The 18,876-nt window shown below is 37.0% G+C and overlaps 1 protein-coding gene across 1 annotated transcript; it reads left to right on the top strand.

Annotated features, from left to right (window-relative positions):
- Positions 1-2,327: 2,327 nt before the first annotated feature.
- LOC121368643 (thyrotropin-releasing hormone receptor-like) lies at positions 2,328-3,377 on the top strand. Its single transcript, XM_041493382.1, has one exon. It carries the CDS (start codon positions 2,328-2,330, stop codon positions 3,375-3,377), a length of 1,050 nt encoding a protein of 349 aa, XP_041349316.1.
- The last annotated feature ends 15,499 nt before the right edge of the window (positions 3,378-18,876 follow it).

The following is an 18,876-nucleotide window of genomic DNA, read 5'->3' as shown; positions in this document are numbered from 1 at the left end:
CGTTATTTCTCGTTCCAGCCAGTGCTCCACATCTGATGTAACAAAGGCCGTGGCATGGCTGTGCATATAAAAGATCCCTTGCTACTAATCGAAACATATTGTGGATTTGCTCTCTAAGACTATATATGTCAAAATTATCAAATGTTTGACATTCACTAGACAAAAATTACTAAATCAATGTGTTCTAATGGTGTCGTTAAATGGTATTTTGTTAATGCTTGCTATGCAACAACGTTTTAAAAAATATCACTGAAACCACATTAAAATTAAAAGTACATAAAGCTATCTAAATTGTCGATTGCAGATGTTTCGACAGTGTAAAACAACATCCTCAGGAGAATAAATTGTTTATTTAGAGACACCGAATGTCTACTTTAGATACACAATACACAAAACAATTTCAGAATCTAACACTAGTTGCAATTACCAGCAAATTCCCAAAGGAATGGACTCGCCTGTTGAAACCTATTCTTTTCATTTCAGATTTTTGCTGCTGCAGAAAAAGACCTTACGCTCATGTCAAGAGTCCGACCCATGATCATTTGTCAAGCGGCAGAGCAGACCTGATTTGATTTGTTCAGGAGGAAAATGAAACATTTAACAAACAAATGATTCTGTTGCCTGTCTCGTAGGTCAAGGACGAAGCCAAAAGGTTACTGCATAATTAAGACAACCAGTCTGAACCAAAGAATTATAGATCAGTCAATTGACCACTTGCGAAAGTGACGTGTGCGTTTACTTTTAGGAGGGTAAATATTACCATACTGCTTGTTTACCAGTTTGAACTAAAGTGTTGTTAACCTGTAATTTTAACCAGATTTAACTAAAATATCACCGACCTGCTTATTTACGAGTTGGAACTAAATTATTACCATACTGCTTATTTACGAGTTTGAACTAAATTATAACCAAACTGCTTATTTACCAGTTTGAAGTAAAATATCACTGAACTGCATATTTATCAGTTTGAACTAAAGTTCAGTTGATCTTCAGCTGAAATACTGTGAACTGACACATCAGTGAACTAAACTGCGTCTTATGAACTAGAGTTTTGGTAATATGGACTGTTTGAACAAAAATATATATATACTTGTTTTGACGATTTTGAACTGAAGTACTGTTGATCTGAGGGTTTTACCAGTGTGAACTAAAATGTCACCGACCTTCTTAATTACCAGTTTGAAGTAAATAACTGTTAATTTGAGCTTTTAACCAGTTTGTTCTAAAGTTTCAACTATTGGGGGTTTTTTTTACTTACCAATTTGCATAGCATTATATTGTTTCACTAGTTTGAACTGAATTTCTGAGCTGTCCTTTGAAAAAGGAATTTGAATTCGTCATAATCAAGAAATGCAATTGCTAGTATTGACCAATTCTATGAAATTATGGTCTTGACATATGATCAATTAAGATTGATTATTTTAATGAAATAGTGCCAAGTAGATTCTTGACGTGGTGAGAAATCCGTTGCCAGGAGTAACGACAGCACTGTAGCTGCGAACTAATGGGTGAATTGCCAAGAATGAATGCCATTTCACCAATCCTTGTGAGCATTGACACGAAGTAAAACAAGAGGTAACGAAAAAGGGAGTGTTGTTTGATTGACAAGTAATCGGACGCTTTGATTATCACCTTGCATTCAGTTCCTATGTGAATAATTATAAATTGTACAACAGAATACAGCAGATGGTACACATTGTTCTGCGGTATAAATTCGTCAAGAAACAATTATTTATTGTCCCGTGAGTCACATAAGTCACGAGATAATTATGTATTACGAAATACACCCATCATTTGATGTTCACCAAAGACGACTTGGAGTACTCATATACAGTGTCACTGTATACATCAAACAGTTAGTATACATTATACTGTGATAACCTCCATGCAGTTGGTATACAATATGTGGGTATTCAATATGATGTGGTGAACATACAGCAAGAAATAATTATTGGATTGTGGGCCATGAAATACGTGGAGAAAAAGTCACTTATTGTGTTACAGTATTCATCAAGCAGGTGGTATATGTAGTGTACCGTGATATACATATGTCAAGACATATACAGTGATATACATGTGATTGTAGCAAGCGGTTGTTATCCTCTGTAACATACATGTAACCACACAGTGTCCTGTGTCATATACTTCAAGACATAAACCATCTATATGTTGCTGTATCATGTATTGTTATTTCGTATACTGTGCACATGGTGTAACAGAAAGTGTTGACATTGTTATTCAAACAGGGATATTAATGATGCAACGCAAGTAGCCGACAACAAACATCGTGGCCATCAGCACTCCTGTTCTCAGACACACTGTTAAACATGCAACCAGAAAAAAGCACCACGACTCTGGAAACCATGTTGGACTATCACGGCTTCTCAACGGAGAAATATGACTGGAATCCTTATGGCTTGAACGAAACCAATCATCTACGAAAAATCGTTCAAGCCATCAGTCTCTACTTGGTGCCTACCATTGGATGCCTTGGCATTGTGGGTAACATATGTTGCTTTATAGTATTTTTATTCACGTCCTTTAAGTACCTACCAATGACCTTGTATCTTGTCGCCTTGGCAATATCCGACACGGGGTTCCTAGCGGCTGTAATGATTGGATGGCTGACCAGTCTGCATCCGGTTATCGCCCTTTCGCCGGGGTGCTGTCACGTGATGGTCTACATCACCTACGTCTGCGGCTTCCTCTCGGCTTGGTACATAGTCCTGATGATGGTGGAGCGATACATTGTCGTCTGCCACCCTCTGAGGGCGCCAAGAATCTGCACGAAGCGTCGAGGTCGTCTGGCGGTCGGGCTGACGACAGCTTTCGCGCTAGTCCTGTACATCCACAGCTTCTTGTCCACCTACGTGGAGGTAACACCTTACGCGTACTGTTCCTCCAAATCCACGTACCTCCAGTTCAACGCGGTCTTCACCTACATCGATTCCTTGCTGACTTTCGTAGTCCCGTTCACCGCCATCTTCATCCTCAACATCAGGATCATCCTGGCCGTGCGGCACTTTCGCAAGAAGCATCACCCGATCCACGACTTCTGCCTCCACCATTCCGAACCGGGCGTGCTGACTCGCGCCCAGGTGAGGACGACCAAGATGCTGGTTCTCGTGTCCACTGTGTTCGTGGTGCTGTACCTGCCGAGCCACGCCTACAGGATCTACCTGCTGGTGTTCGGGCTCGTCAGCAAGACGAAGATGTACGACTTCGAGTACGACCAGAACCAGCTGCTGGCGCAGCACATCTGTCAGCTCCCCTACTACCTCAACTTCGCCGTCGACTTCCTCGTGTACAGTCTCACCAGCATCGCCTTCAGAAGGAACGTCGTCAAGCTCTTCAGACGAATCTGCGACGACGATTGAGAAGAGAATTGAAGGTTTTTTTTAAAAGTGTCTTGATAAAAAAAAAAAAGGTGTACATGAAAACAATCTGTAAATTATGAAGCTGTTTAGAAGAATCTTTGACGACGATTGAGAAGAGGAGAGAGGTTTTTAAAAAGTGTCGTGAATGATAAAATAAAATTAAATAAAATAAAATAATCAGGGAATCGTATAACTGTTCACGAAAATTTGCGACGACGATTAAGAAGAGACGTTTTTAAAATGTGTCTTGAAACCAATTGTTTGTTAATACAAGAAAACAATACGTGAATCGTGAAGCTGTCCAGGCGAATTTGTGACGACGATTCAGAAGAGAAAAGAGATTTTAAAATTTGTCTTGAAACAAAAACAAAAATAAATAAAAATACAAGAAAACAATATGTGGATCGTGAAGCTGTACAGGAGAATCTGCGAGTTACGATTCAGAAGAGAAGGAGATTTTTTTTTTTACAAAGTGTCTTGAAACAAAAACAAAAACTACAAGAAAACAATCTGGAAATCGTGAAGCTGTTCTGACTAATCCGACACGACGACTCAGAAGAGGAGGGGTTTTGTTTGTTTTAAATTGTGTCTTGAAACAAAAAGAAAGTACCCCAAAAAAAAAACAATGTGCAAAAATGGAGATTAATTTTTTTAAAAGAAGATAAAAATAATGATAGTGTGGAAGATGGATAGACAGAAAGTGACGAAGATAGAGACAACGATACTGACATACATCGAGGGCGAGCCAAAGGGAGAGAGACAGAAACAATCAGAGAGAAACATGATGTCAGAATTAAAATCTGCAATACATTAATGCCTTACTGAGATTAAAATATGCTGTTCTATATTGTATGTGTATGTATAACAAAAGGGGTTATAATTATGCTGAATAACACTAGAAACGCATCATATCGGCTTCTTGTGCTAAGAACAAATTACATAGTTGTACCCAGTTGTACAACTGACATGTAAAGTAGCTGCCTGTATCAAAACGTGGCTTCTTGAAAATTAATACAGGTTTATTTGCAATGTTATATGGTTTGGAAGAAGGCTACTGTGTGGCCATAGCAGAGGACGTCGCTGGAGAAACTCATTTGAAAACACACAAACAATGAAATGAAATAGTTTATTTAACGACGCACTCAACACATTTTATTTACGGTTATATGGCGTCGGACATATGGTTAAGGACCACACAGATATTAGGAGAGGAAACCCGATGTCTCCACTTCATGGGCTACTCTTTTCGATTAGCAGAAAGGGATCTTTTATATGCACCATCCTATAGATGTAGCAGTCGTGGTGCACTGGCTGGAATCGGTGGGTTTCTATTGTTATTCAGATTATGTTTAGGCGTCAACTTTGCCTAGAATTCCAATGATAATATTGAAGGATTTCTGTTTCATTGTTTAATCTGTATTGTTTGTAAATAGTATTCATGTCGATTGTTTTTGTGGTTTTTTGTGGTTATTATTAAATTTCATCAGCGAGTCAAAAATAAATATATAATAATAGTTCAATATATTGTTTTCTTTATTGAAAGGATATTTGTAGAATTCATTGTAGAAGATATGCTTAATTTGTTTATCAATGAATGAATGAATGTTTAACGACACCCCAGCACGAAAAAATACATCAGCTATTGGGTGTCAAACAATGTCTATGAAAATCAATTGTTTATGAAAACAAAAACCAATAAGGGATCATCTCAAAGTTGAATTATGCCAAAATAATTAAAGTACTTCCGTCTGTCTTATAATCCACAAACCGCCTGGTGAATACTTAAAAAGCTTTTATAGTTGGCATCAGCATTTATCTGGCATGGAAATAAAAAGAAATGTTTTATTTAACGACGCACTCAACACATTTTATTTACGGTTATATGGCGTCAGACATATGGTTAAGGACCACACAGATATTGAAAGAGGAAATCCGCTGTCGTCACTTCATGGGCTACTCTTTTCGAGTAGCAGCAAAGGGTCTTTTATATGCATCACCCACAGACAGGGTAGTACATACCACGGCCTTTGATATACCAGTCGTCCTGCACTGGCTGGAACGAGAAATACATATATGTAAACAAAATCTATTTAACATACACCTCTATCAACGGGTCTTTATTTTGCCTTTTAAACGTTTTTTTCGGGGGGGGGGGGGGGGGGGCTTATATTCAATTAAGGTTCATGCACGCTGACCTGGGCATACACTTCAGTCATCCTGCAGCTGGTTGTCTGTCTATGACAGGGGTTAATAGTTAGTTGCTAGTGGTAAACAAGTTGGTTCAGTGCACCTTACACCTCCTTTGTCGAGTCGACCAGATCTAAAGTCTTCGCACTGAAATGAACAGCAAACCATTTGCGAGTATTTTTGGAATTCAGTACGATCAACCTGTAAACCATCGCACAACAAGCAAGCACTCTACTACTGAAGTACATCCCACCTGCAGGTACACTAGATTTAACGATGGAAGGTTGTTTTGTTTCACACCTCTAGCGAACATTGATTTATTAATCATCGGTTATTGGATGTCACACATTTGGTAATTTTGACATATAGTCTTAGAAGGTAAGCCCGCAACATTTTTCCATTTGTAGCAAGGGATCGTTTTATGCACCATCCCACAGACAGGACAGCACATAGCCTTTGATATATCAGTCGTGGTGCACTGGCTAAAACGAGAAATAGCACAATGGGCCCACCGACGGGGATCGATCCTAAACTGATAGCGCATCAAGCAAGCTCTTTACCAGCCCTCAGATTTCACGATGAATGAACATGTTATATTAAATTCCCTTTTTATTTCTTCTGACAAACGGATATGAAAGATTGACCTAAAGAAAGTCCCTCAGCCCAGTGTCACAACATTCCTAGAGAGAGGGCAGCACACACCACAGCATTTCAAATAGGTATCTCACCACTAGTGCCTTTATATTGCCAAGCATAAAAACATTAGCCTATGGAGCAATTAAAGCGGGCAAAACAATGTTTAACTTTCTGCTTTAAAACGAGACTAGCCTCTGTGATGGTAGCACTAAACCAAATAATTTCCGGCTGGGTCAAAGTTCGAGGTGCACCGAATCTTTGATAGAGAAGTTAACACCACAAGTCCTGTGATTGGTTATAAATATGAGGGTGTTGGTTGTATCAAAATTAGTTTCATCTGGGCTAAAAATGTATGCAATTGTATTTCATCTAGTAGCACTGTGTCAAGTAGCCTTGTGCTTGGAACATATATGGGGTACCTGTAAAACAAAGTACTCAAATTTTGTGCGAAACTAGGGCCTATAATTCATACGATAAAGATTTGAATAGTTTTATTTACATTGTGTTTGACTTGACATATACAACTGCTCTTAAATATTGTAATATATCTAAGCAACCTGAACTTCGATTTTAATAGCAATTTATTTTTTATATTAAAGCTAACATGAGCCAATATTGGGTTAATGTCTTTAATTTCCATAAAAATAAAAAAAGTACTTTAATTTTGTGCGAAACTAGGGGTGTTGTAAAATCATCTGGTTACACCGAAAATGAGCCATGAAAGGTACCAATTTCTTCAGTTAATACTTTGAGGTAGGGATTGTAGTACTGATATTTATGGGTTTGGTTGATATATTGCATATAGTGTTTTTTAAACACAAACGTTAATATGGTCTCCTATGGGATTTTATTTGGTATAGTCATACATGATAAGTAGTACATTTGCCACCTAGAGTTTGAAATATTACCACTCTTTACTTATCGAGTTCCAAAAAGGGAAGCAACTCTTATTAAGTCTCGTAATACGGACAAAACACAACATGATATGGCATTCAGATCTCAAAATAGGAATCAATCTATAAGTGTGGGAGTTGTCTCACACCCCCACCCCACCACCACCCTTCAACAAAGCATGACCTGGCAGTCAAATCAGTTCTGATTCCAGCAAAATAAAATAAATAAAATAGGTACTCGTTTCAATAGAACTATATTCTAATACAAAGAAAGAAATGTTTTATTTAACTACGCACTCAACACATTTTATTTACGTTTATATGGCGTCAGACATATGGTTAATGGCCACACAGATATTGAGAGAGGAAACCCGCTGTCGCCACTTCATGGGCTACTCTTTTCGATTAGCAGCAAGGGTTCTTTTATATGCACCATCCCACAGACAGGGTAGTACATACCACGGCCTTTGATATACCAGTCGTGGTGCACTAGAGGGAGCGAGAAATAACGTAATGGGCCCACTGACGGGGATCGATCCCAAACCGACCGCGCATCAAGCGAGCGCTGTACCACTGGGCTACGCCTCGCCCCACTACTACTACTACTACTACTACTACTACTGCTTCTATTTCTACTACTGCTGCTGTTGGCCGCGTAATAGTGGTGTGATTATTATACTTATCGTGAAACACTGTTTGGAACGGAGAGATAGCAGACGTGACTGTATCTATTGAGGAAATCGGCTGTTTCATTTATTGCACATAAGGCTAGCGGGATTTTGTTTTTGTTTTTTCTTATACACCCATTGGTAAGAACATCATTCGTTATTTACGATAACACATACCAATAACACACGTATGTGTTATCAATTTAAAGACATACGACCGACTTCTCCTAGGTGACGTTCCGATTGCCCCAGCCATGCCAACCAACGAAAGAAAACACGATCGAAAGAACACTGATTGCATTGTGACGTAACCGAATACTACATTCGTGTTCGTTAGATACTAATACCATTTATTTTACCAAGACTATTTGGTTTGGTTTATTTAACGACACCATTAGAGCACATTGATTAATTAGTCATCGGCTATTGGATGTCAAACAGTTGGTAATTCTGACTCGTAGTCATCAGAAGAAACCCGCTATATGTTTTCTAATGCAGCAAGGGATCTTTTATATGCACCATTCCACAGACAGGATAGCACATACCACGGCCTTGGATATACCAGTCGCGGTACACTGGCTGGAACGAGAAATAACTCAATGGGCCCACCGACGGGGATCGATCCCAAATCTACCGCGCATCACTTACAAAAAACGTACTGTACCCAACTCAAAATCGCTCGTAAGATACGTTTAAAAAAAAGTTGTAAGATAAATGGTATCTATCGACTACTCGTGTAATATTCTCTGTATATCACACTGCTATATCACTTGTCCAAACGACAAGATGGAAATGAAACAAACTTCTGTTAGCGACACCGCAGCCCATTGTAAAGTGTTGTGTGTGTAAACTGAAGGTGGATTACAAATAATTCAGGCATTATCATAAATATTATTGGCTTCGTACGCAATAACTATAATATATCAGATGCTTACTTTTGCGTAGCCATGATTTTACATTGGGGACACCCATTGTGGAGGTTGGGGTGGCACTCACAATGGGTTGCAACCACACTTTCTGTGAGTCATATTATGGGGCGACAGAAAGATTGAAAAGGTGGTGGTTTAAAGAGAGAGAGAGAGAGAGAGAGAGAGAGAGAGAGAGAGAGAGAGAGAGAGAGAGAGAGAGAGAGAGAGAGAGAGGGAGGAGTGGTGGGGGGATGGCTACTATGCTCCCTCATCCCTACCTGGCTACGCCAGTGTGTATGAAGAAGAAGAAACGTTTTATTTAACGACGCACTCAACACATTTTATTTATGGTTATATCGCGCCAGACATATGGTTAAGGACCACATAGATATTTAGAGAGGAAACTCACTGTCGCCACTTCATGGGCTACTCTTTTCGATTAGCAGCAAGGGACCATCCCATAGACAGGATAGCACATACCACGGCCTTTGGTGTACCAGTCGTGGTGCACTGGCTGGAGCGAGAAATAGCCCAATAGGCCCACTGACAGGGATTGATCTCAAACCGACAGCGCATCAAGCGAGTGATTTACCACTGGGCTACTTCTCGCCCCTCCAGTGTATATGATACAACAATAAAATATGTGATTTGTTTCGTTATTACGACTGTAGACATGGTAGGAGTAATGACGAAGGTTTATCTGGGAATGTAATCGTATTTGGCGACTGCATGCAGGACATATTAATTCGCAGCGAACTGTGACAACTTAAGACAGTATTTACATTGTTGCTTTAGGCCTAAGCTATTAATCCGCTTAGTGTTGGCCTGAAGACAATTTATTTTCATTTTAAAATTAGTTTTTCTGTATATCCGCTTGTGGTTCAAGCAACTTTGACATTTTTATCATTCTAATTGTATTCAGTGTTTCATATATATTAATTAATTTCAGAAAATGTCAGCTAATTCTTAGCTTCATTGAAATATGCCTGCATGTTTTCTGTATTACAGTCTGTAAGGAACGGTGGAATACTGATGTGTTGAAATATTATGTGTAATATATTTATCGTTTATACAAATTATATTGCGTAAATCGAAATGTTATCTTTTGGAAAAGCGTCGGTCTGTATATCCAGCCAGTGCGCCACGACTGGTATATCAAAGACCGTGGTATGTGCTATCCTGTCTATGGTATGGTGCACATAAAAGATCCCTAGCTAATAGTGATAAAATGTAGCGGGTTTTCTCTCTAAGACTATATGTCAAAATGTTTGACATCCAATTGCTGATGATTAATAAATCAATGTACTCTAGTGGTGTCGTTAAAAAAACCCACTTTTTTCCGGTCTATATTAGTCTGGAAAATATGTGCCAATACAATTCATTTATTAATATTAGTGGAATACACATTCTGAACAAGTTACAATTTATTAATATTAGTGGAATACACATTCTGAACAAGTTACAATTTATTAATATTAGTGGAATACACATTCTGAACAAGTTACAATTTATTAATATTAGTGGAATACACATTCTGAACAAGTTACAATTTATTAATATTAGTGAAATACACATTCTGAACAAGTTAAAATTTATCAATATTAGTGAAATACACATTCTGAACAAGTTACAATTTATCAATATTAGTGGAATACACATTCTGAACAAGTTACAATTTATCCAGGATATGTTTATCTATAACAAAATCCTGTAGATCGTATTGACCTCCATTTGTAAGTGTTTTTTTGTCAATAATTAAAGCCTAGATCGACTGTTTTGGACATAACAATATTCACAATATTCCTAGGAGGATGCAAACGTTTTATTAATGGGATTGTGGATGGGTTGGGTTTGCTGTATGCCTATTGAGACGCAAACAAATCTCATTTTAAAGGGACAATCAAATTTAGCAGGCCAATATTACGGAAGTCTTTTCTAACGTCGTGGAGTAGGCCAACGTATCACTCATTGAGGGAATGTTGAAACAGGTGATTACATGGACAATTTAGAAAACAGAGTTGGGTGACATTTGAGAACTGAGAAAAAGCGACGTCACACGAAACGAGTGCTTCGTATAGTCAGGTCTGTTAAAATACAATTGGGGCTGTTTGGGGACGGGCTGGTGTATAGATTACAAAAATTACCAAGAACCAGATTTTCAACCAACAGGAGGCCATTATGACGTCATCTTCTAAAAATAGCTGCCAGTTTTTAAAATAGCTCTATTCGTGTAGCATACGAACTGGTGCCTTTTAATAAAAAATATTTACTAATTTGTGTTTGTAATGAAATTATTATATCGTGAATTACATGCTCATAAGAATTACAATGAAACAATTTAATATACTAGCAGAAACAACGTTAGATGAAAAATGTGTACAGGGCGTGACGTGACTTATCGTGTATATGTTTTGCACATAAATTTTGTCATAATTCTTTGACAGGAAACAAATGGGAGATGTTTTAATGGACACATCATGTGGATATTTCTGATTCAGTTTACTTTCAATTTGAATTATCCAGTGCTTTAACTCTGACACGCAAGAGAAAGTTAACAGTACATTCTTTTGAGAAGAAAAATGAGGCAATCAAGGCAGATATGAATGACTGGAAAAAACCGCTAGAAAATGTCCTAGAAGAGTTTGAACCAGATTAGATATACAATGCCGACGAAACTGCGATATTTTATCGCATCATGCCAGAACGCACACTGGAGTTCAAAGGTGTGAATTGTCTTGGTGGCAAAAAGAGCAAGGAACAATTAATAGCCCTCGTTTGCAGTAACCAGACCAGAACCGATAAGTTGCCGCTACTGATAATTAGGAAGTCAAGGTGTTTTAAACATGTGAAATCCTTGCCATGCGAGTATCGAAATAACACAACTGCCTGGATGACGTCGGCCATGTTTACTGATTGAAAGAAAAAAAGAGCACTTATTGTTGACAACTGCCCCACATGAACGGTTTGCATTGTATTAAACTGATTTTTCTTCCACCAAACACTACTTCAAAGACCCAACCAATGGACGAAGGTGTGATTTATAATTTGAAAATCCACTATCGGAATTTGGTGTTAGATTTACGGCTCCATGAGAATTTTGATGTTTACTTATCTCGAATGTAACGATATCTCAAACTAACCGGCTGGCACCAGCAATTTTGACATATAGAGAGTTTACTGTATATAAGAATTAACAGATATCTGCAGATTGGCTTCGTTTGCCATTTAACAGTCACACGCTTAGGTCGTTGATGGATGTCGACTTCTCGAGACTAATAAGGCAGGAACCTACGAAAGATAACGTGAAATCAATATACACGTGCGTATGTGTGTCCTTATCCGATATAGCGGGTCGCTCATAAGATGTTAACTACTTTAAAAACCCTACAAGATACACTGATGCTTTAATGTAACACCCATCATGCACGGACAAAGATAGTCTAGCCGCCTTCTTCAGTCGCCCCAACACCCGCCCCGTAATTCAACCGTTATGTGTGTCTGTCTCTTTCGTCTGTTGAAGTAGTCCAAAGACTGTTTTGATCACATCAAATCACATTTAAACGCCAAGGACTATGTTATATTATCTATGCCATTGTTAACCATATTAACCAGATAATACAGGCAAGCAAGTAGACAAGGTGTGTGTGTGGGGGGGGGGGGGGGGGGCCGACTGGGATGGAGGGTGCAAAGCAAAGTTTCTATTTTGAGTGTTCTGGGGTATACTTCCCCGTACATTTTTTTTTTAAACTAGATTTCCTGAAATGCAATTTCCTGCATTCTACAAGTAAAATTCATCTTGGCTTTAAGATTTACTACTAATAATATTTTTGATTCAGAATTATTGGGGGAGACTAGAACACTCCACGTTTAAAAACTACTACCGGAATCGAATAATAGCAGGTGCCCGAAAGCATCTTAATAATGTTATGCATGGTCAGCTAGACAAGTCATATGTCTCCAAATTTTAAACAAAATAATTTGATTATAATTCAAAGTTTGTTACTGTCTCCCAACATTACAATTTTTAACTTTTTTTCTATGGAAATAAACACAAGTTTAGGTGAGATGCGAAAAAGATCTACGCCACTGGTTGCTGGTGGCTGTGACGTCAGACACTGTTCTAATGGAAACATTCTTTGCAGGAAGCTACCGTTTGCTTTTTTTTGTTATAGTTTTTTTAAACCATGTAAACGCTTACTCGTTTATAGTGCGAGCACAGAATGGAGAACTGAAAACTAAGAGTCAATTGGATGTTATGGAAAGTGTAAATATCATAATTATTTATGCAGTTTAATAACTATTGTTGTTAATGGATGTTTGAAAAATGAAGAAACAACCTACCTGAAAATTGAGCATACAACCGTAATACTAACCTACTAATACTAACCTGCTAGCCCACTGTCATGCGCAGAACTCATTTCCTAGTAACCTGATAATCATGTAGGAATTATCGGGTCACAGGAAGCATGGTTGCATGATAAATACATGTACTGGCCTGTCCCAGTCGATACAAAATCATTGTTTTACTTAAGCTGAAATGAAATTGGCACAGGCTCCACTGAATTCTTAATCGTATTTGCGTATTATATCTGTGTGATATTGTCGCTCATTTAATTTGCAAGCCGACTTGTTATTGGGTAAAGTAAGACTTGCATCTGGCCTCAGACCACAATTAATTTCGCTATATGTTTCTATATAGCCTTAGTGGCTATAACATTTTTATTAATATCAGCAGGCCCGTGAAGTTTTGTATGTACCTTTGCCTGCATGGGGGACACATACCCTGAAAAGGACAACCCCTGTTGTCCAGCTCTTTCTCCCAGCATATTGGTTTAAACAGACACACCCTCTAAACCAGGCCGGAGTACACCCATTTTACACAAAAAGCACTACTTTTGCATGGGCCGGAATTACCACAAACAAGTCTTCAATGTCAACAAGTTACACATGTTTACAAACTACATGCTATCCCCTGTCACTTCAGTCAAACAGTTGCCACTTCATAGCTGTCTGCCATGAAATAATCACAGTCAAACAGCAGACTACTTGCGCGGTGAAACTTCCGGATTTTGGACAACCAAATGGGAAGATAACTGTAATCTGAGGCCTATCAGTCAATTTTTTCCCCTAAAAAACTGGACCACACTAATGCATTCCAATGATATACATATTAAAGCAATGCTCGGTAAGTATCGGTATGTCACCTTTAAACTGAGAGTATACAGAGGCTGTGTTAAAACACCTACCACAGTGCCTTGCCATGGCCAATTTTAGCAATGGAAGCTTGAGGGACACCAACTTCAAAATGTAATAACTTTATCAAATTTTGGAATTTCTTCATACAATGAGCAGCTATTTTTTTTTCTTCTACATATGTTCTATCTGCACAGTGTTGTCTTGGAAAGATTTTGAAATATTTTAAAGGAAAAAAAATCAATCATTAGATTTTACTTCATTTTTAATTAAATATTAAACTTAAATTTAAATTTTTGAAAAACAAAAAAAATCTAAAACTGTTAAAATTTTGCATTTTAGATATGATAAGTGGAGGCTTAGTAAAGATATGGTGACTGAATTCATGATACATTATTAGAAATGTGTCAGAGGGATGGTGAAAGTCACAAAATTGGGGCCATTTGCAACAAATGTTTACACACTAATTTCAGGGAAAATTAGACATGATAGGCCTCATATTCAATTTTGACCTGCTGTATTTACTTAATCTACTTCATTTACTGTATTAGACATGTAGCCACTTTGTAAAAGGCAAAACAGTCCATATAAATGCATATTAATATGAATATGCCCTACAGATATTACTTAGGTATACACCATAATATTTTTTTGGTTGACGACAACTTTGAAAATGAAGATTTTGTTACAAAATGCTGATATAAATCCTACCAAGAGGTACTTGCACCATATTTTTCAGTTTCCAGTGATAACTGTTAACAAGTGTAGTCATGTGCCAGTGTCTGGGATACCTCAGTGTAGTATTTCTTGATTGGAAGGATGTTTGTAGTAATGACCACTGAATATGCATTATGGATTATTCTGCCATATGTATTACAAGCCAAATGTTAACCTTTTTGGCACATTTTCTGCAATAAACTTGACAAGTATACCAGCATCTGATTACTGAACACAATAAATACATTCAGACAGCATAGAATATTAGCCTATTAGATTTTCTAAGGATAAAAGACCATTTTTGAAAAATGACTGAAGTGTGTAATTTACATAAATGTAGGTGAATTGTATTATTAGAGTACTTAATCTTGTTAAAAACTGTATACTATTTATTTAAAGTGTTTAATTACATTTAGTAGTGATATATTCATTATATTTAGATCTTCTGTCCAATTGCAATAATTGAGAAACTCATTAAAATTCAATATGTAAAAAAAAATTAAAATCTCAATATTGACTAACAAAATCCAACTTTTGCTCTTTTTTACCAAATTATTAGCTCAAAACTGTTAAAAAATATTGCAACAACCTGTAGTAACATCAGAGGTCATTTTATGCTATTATTGGAGGATACTGAAATTTTAAAAGTTGAAAATTTTAATTTTAATTTTTAATAAATTCAAAAAAAAATGTTTTTTAATTTAATATAAATATTTAGAAAATAAATAAATTAGTTTTCATATTCCTTGTGGTATGCACAATCAGTCTGTGTAATTTCACCTATCTGGTTATAATACTTTCATCAGAATCAAGCATTTAACCGGTGTAATGTGTGAACTATATCAGGCCTCAGACCACAATTAATTTCGCTATATGTTTCTATATAGCCTTAGTGGCTATAACATTTTTATTAATATCAGCAGGCCCGTGAAGTTTTGTATGTACCTTTGCCTGCATGGGGGACACATACCCTGAAAAGGACAACCCCTGTTGTCCAGCTCTTTCTCCCAGCATATTGGTTTAAACAGACACACCCTCTAAACCAGGCCGGAGTACACCCATTTTACACAAAAAGCACTACTTTTGCATGGGCCGGAATTACCACAAACAAGTCTTCAATGTCAACAAGTTACACATGTTTACAAACTACATGCTATCCCCTGTCACTTCAGTCAAACAGTTGCCACTTCATAGCTGTCTGCCATGAAATAATCACAGTCAAACAGCAGACTACTTGCGCGGTGAAACTTCCGGATTTTGGACAACCAAATGGGAAGATAACTGTAATCTGAGGCCTATCAAACTTACATATACATCCGACTTATCAGCACTGAAACGTAACTGTGTATTCCAAAATGTATTGTTGCTGCGAGTAAGACATGACTGTTATACACAAACAGATGTGGCGGTCTGTCACGATGTTTGTTCCGCCATTACTCATTGGCAAACTGGCCCTTTTTGTTAATGTATATATAATGAATTCTTACCTGCAACCTTTTGCGTCTCGTGGACTAATTTAACAGATAACAATACAATGGAAAGCAATTCAAAGACCAATGACTTTTTGAAAAGCGCTTTACTTCGCTCAACAGCATATTCGCTGAAGAGCAGAATCGAAACAATTTCAAACGACCTACTTGCCCACCTGCTGTGTACAACTATGTACGTCAAATCTGTATGTGTAAATCGCTGGCACAAGCTGGTGTATATTATGTAATCAGTTTTGTATGTGATGTTTATATATGTTCTATGGATCTCTGATCTGAAATAAAAATCTATTATTATTATTATTAATAATAATAAAGTGACTCAGCAAAACTAGTAAGCTTAGTAAGCTGTGAAAACAATTATATAGTAAAAAATATTTATGTTATTTTGTTTCTTTTATTGTATATGTTTTGACGAATGTTAACATTTTATGCATTTTAGTTTAGTAGTAGCTTTCATAGTAACCTAGTTCATATATATTTTATTAATCTGTATATAACAGTCACCTGTCCAGAAAGGGCGGGATTTAGTCCAGTTGGTTGAGTGCTCACTTGAGGTGCTTGCGTCGCAGGATTGACCACCTTGGTGGGTCCATTGAAGTGACTGCATTTATTTTTGTTCCAACCAGTGCACAACTGATCAAAGGCCGTGGTATGTGCCTTCTTGTATGAGAGGACGTTCATATTAAATATCCCATCTTGCATTAAGAAAAATTAGCGGGTTTTCTCTGAAGAAAATACTAAACAACTCCACTTCTTTATACAATTTGCACTATGATGCTTACATAATACACAAATGTAAAATTACAATACACAGACGATCCGCAGTGAGTTTTTTTTATTTCAGTAATAAATATTAATATCATTTTTTTTTTTTTAATTACGCATGTAATAAAAAGGAAAAGCACAGTGTGTTTTTTTTATCTAGGTTGAACGGGATTTCAATCTTCTCTGCAGTTTGCACAATAATTACGTCACATTTTATAACCGCACCATGGATACTTTATTTACGAATTTGCACTTTGAAGCATCAGTACTACAGCAATTATGTATTCAACTGCAAGATTTCAGAACGATATCAAATATAGTGTATCAAAGAAGCTGAAGTCTTTCTTTCAGAGGGTCGTTAATGAGTTTTTACCTTTTTATCGATAAACATAAAGATTCTTTTATGCATCTGTCATTACATTTCGCCAATGAAAGGGGAAAATATTCCTTTTTCGTTCCGAGTTAAGCAACCGATTTCAATCTTCAGTGCAATTTGCCTTATTTATTGTAAATTTAATAAACGTATAAGAATGTATTCGGCGTGGGTAATGGCAATGGTACACATTACTACTAATATTATATTACTACCAATCAGAGTTGCAGTTGAATTAATCATTATCTATTTCTTTGTACTTCATAGATTTTGACCCGAGCCAGTACAATTGACGCCATGCAGATCATAGACCGGTCTCAACTGGTGTAATATTATAAGATCCAAAGAAGGACCGAAACGGACCGAAACGGACCGAAACGGAACATTTTAATTGTGTACTGTTGGTAACACTTTGTGATTCATCACTAAGTGATTGAGATTATTGTTGAAAGCGATGTCGATATGTTTACCCTTTAGTTTACATAGGTTTGGTTTGGATTTTGTTTTAGGTTTATTACCAGATAAATCTAATATGGCCTAACAAGAGAGCAAACGAAACGTCTTATATTTATCTGACACAAACGTTAAGGCCACAATCAAAACTAGTTCTGTTTACTACAGCATGACCAATCCTGTTAGTGATATGTGGGTCAATATACATTTTATCTTAAAAGAAAGAAAAGAAGAAATGTTTTATTTCACTTCGCACTCGACACATTTTAATTATTGTTATATTGGACATTTGGTTTAGGACCATGGACCTATTTCACAAAACATCGTAAGTTTACGTCTGCGACTAGCAGTTATACCAGTCATACATTTACAAGTGTTTGGCATCTATTATTACACGACCCCTGAGCGTGCTGTAACCTCACCGTGGTGCAGGGGTGTAACATTCTCTTTGAGAATGGCCAATACAGCACAAATCCCCTTAGTGTTTTTTCGAGATATAATTGAAATTTTGAGTAAAAGTCAGTATCTATCTGTGATATTTGTATTCTTGCAGTTCTTTACACTGTTTTTATTTAAATTTTTATATTGATGTTGATCATCACTTTATTTATGTGCATTACCATAATTTGACACCCAATAGCCGATGTATTTTTCGTGCTGGGGTGTCGTTAAACATTCATTCATTTATTCATTCATTCTATTACACGAAGGAATTTATATCATTACAGAAGATGGAGCATTTTAAGGACACAAGAAAATGAAATACGTGTACTTTTAACTATATTTGTTGTACTATAATAATTGTGAAATAATCGTAGATTTACGTTTACGTGCAAAACTACGTTTACGTGCAAAATTACGTTTACGATGTTTAGTGAAATTGGGCCCAGTACCCCATTCCATGAAGCGATCTTAGCGCTAAGATCACCATAAGTGTATAAGGTAGTCATGGCATTTAAGGTGATCTTAGCGTTAAGATCGCTTCGTGGAACGGGGCCCAGACAGATAAAAAGAGAGGAAACTAACTGTCGCCACTCCACGGGAAACACTTTACGATTAGGACACTTTACCACTGGGTTACGTCCTGCCCCTGCAGAAAAAGAATGGAAGAAAGAATTAAAGAAAGAAACAAAAAGTAGAAAGAAACAAATCTTTAATAACATACGGGTTTTTTGACATGTTGACCTAACTTAATTTACTTAGTGAACAGCACTCC

The sequence above is a fragment of the Gigantopelta aegis genome, chromosome 3 (genome assembly GCF_016097555.1).
Source record: "Gigantopelta aegis isolate Gae_Host chromosome 3, Gae_host_genome, whole genome shotgun sequence".
Classification (NCBI taxonomy): Eukaryota; Metazoa; Mollusca; class Gastropoda; order Neomphalida; family Peltospiridae; genus Gigantopelta; species Gigantopelta aegis.
This window is presented reverse-complemented; position numbering and strand designations above follow the sequence as displayed.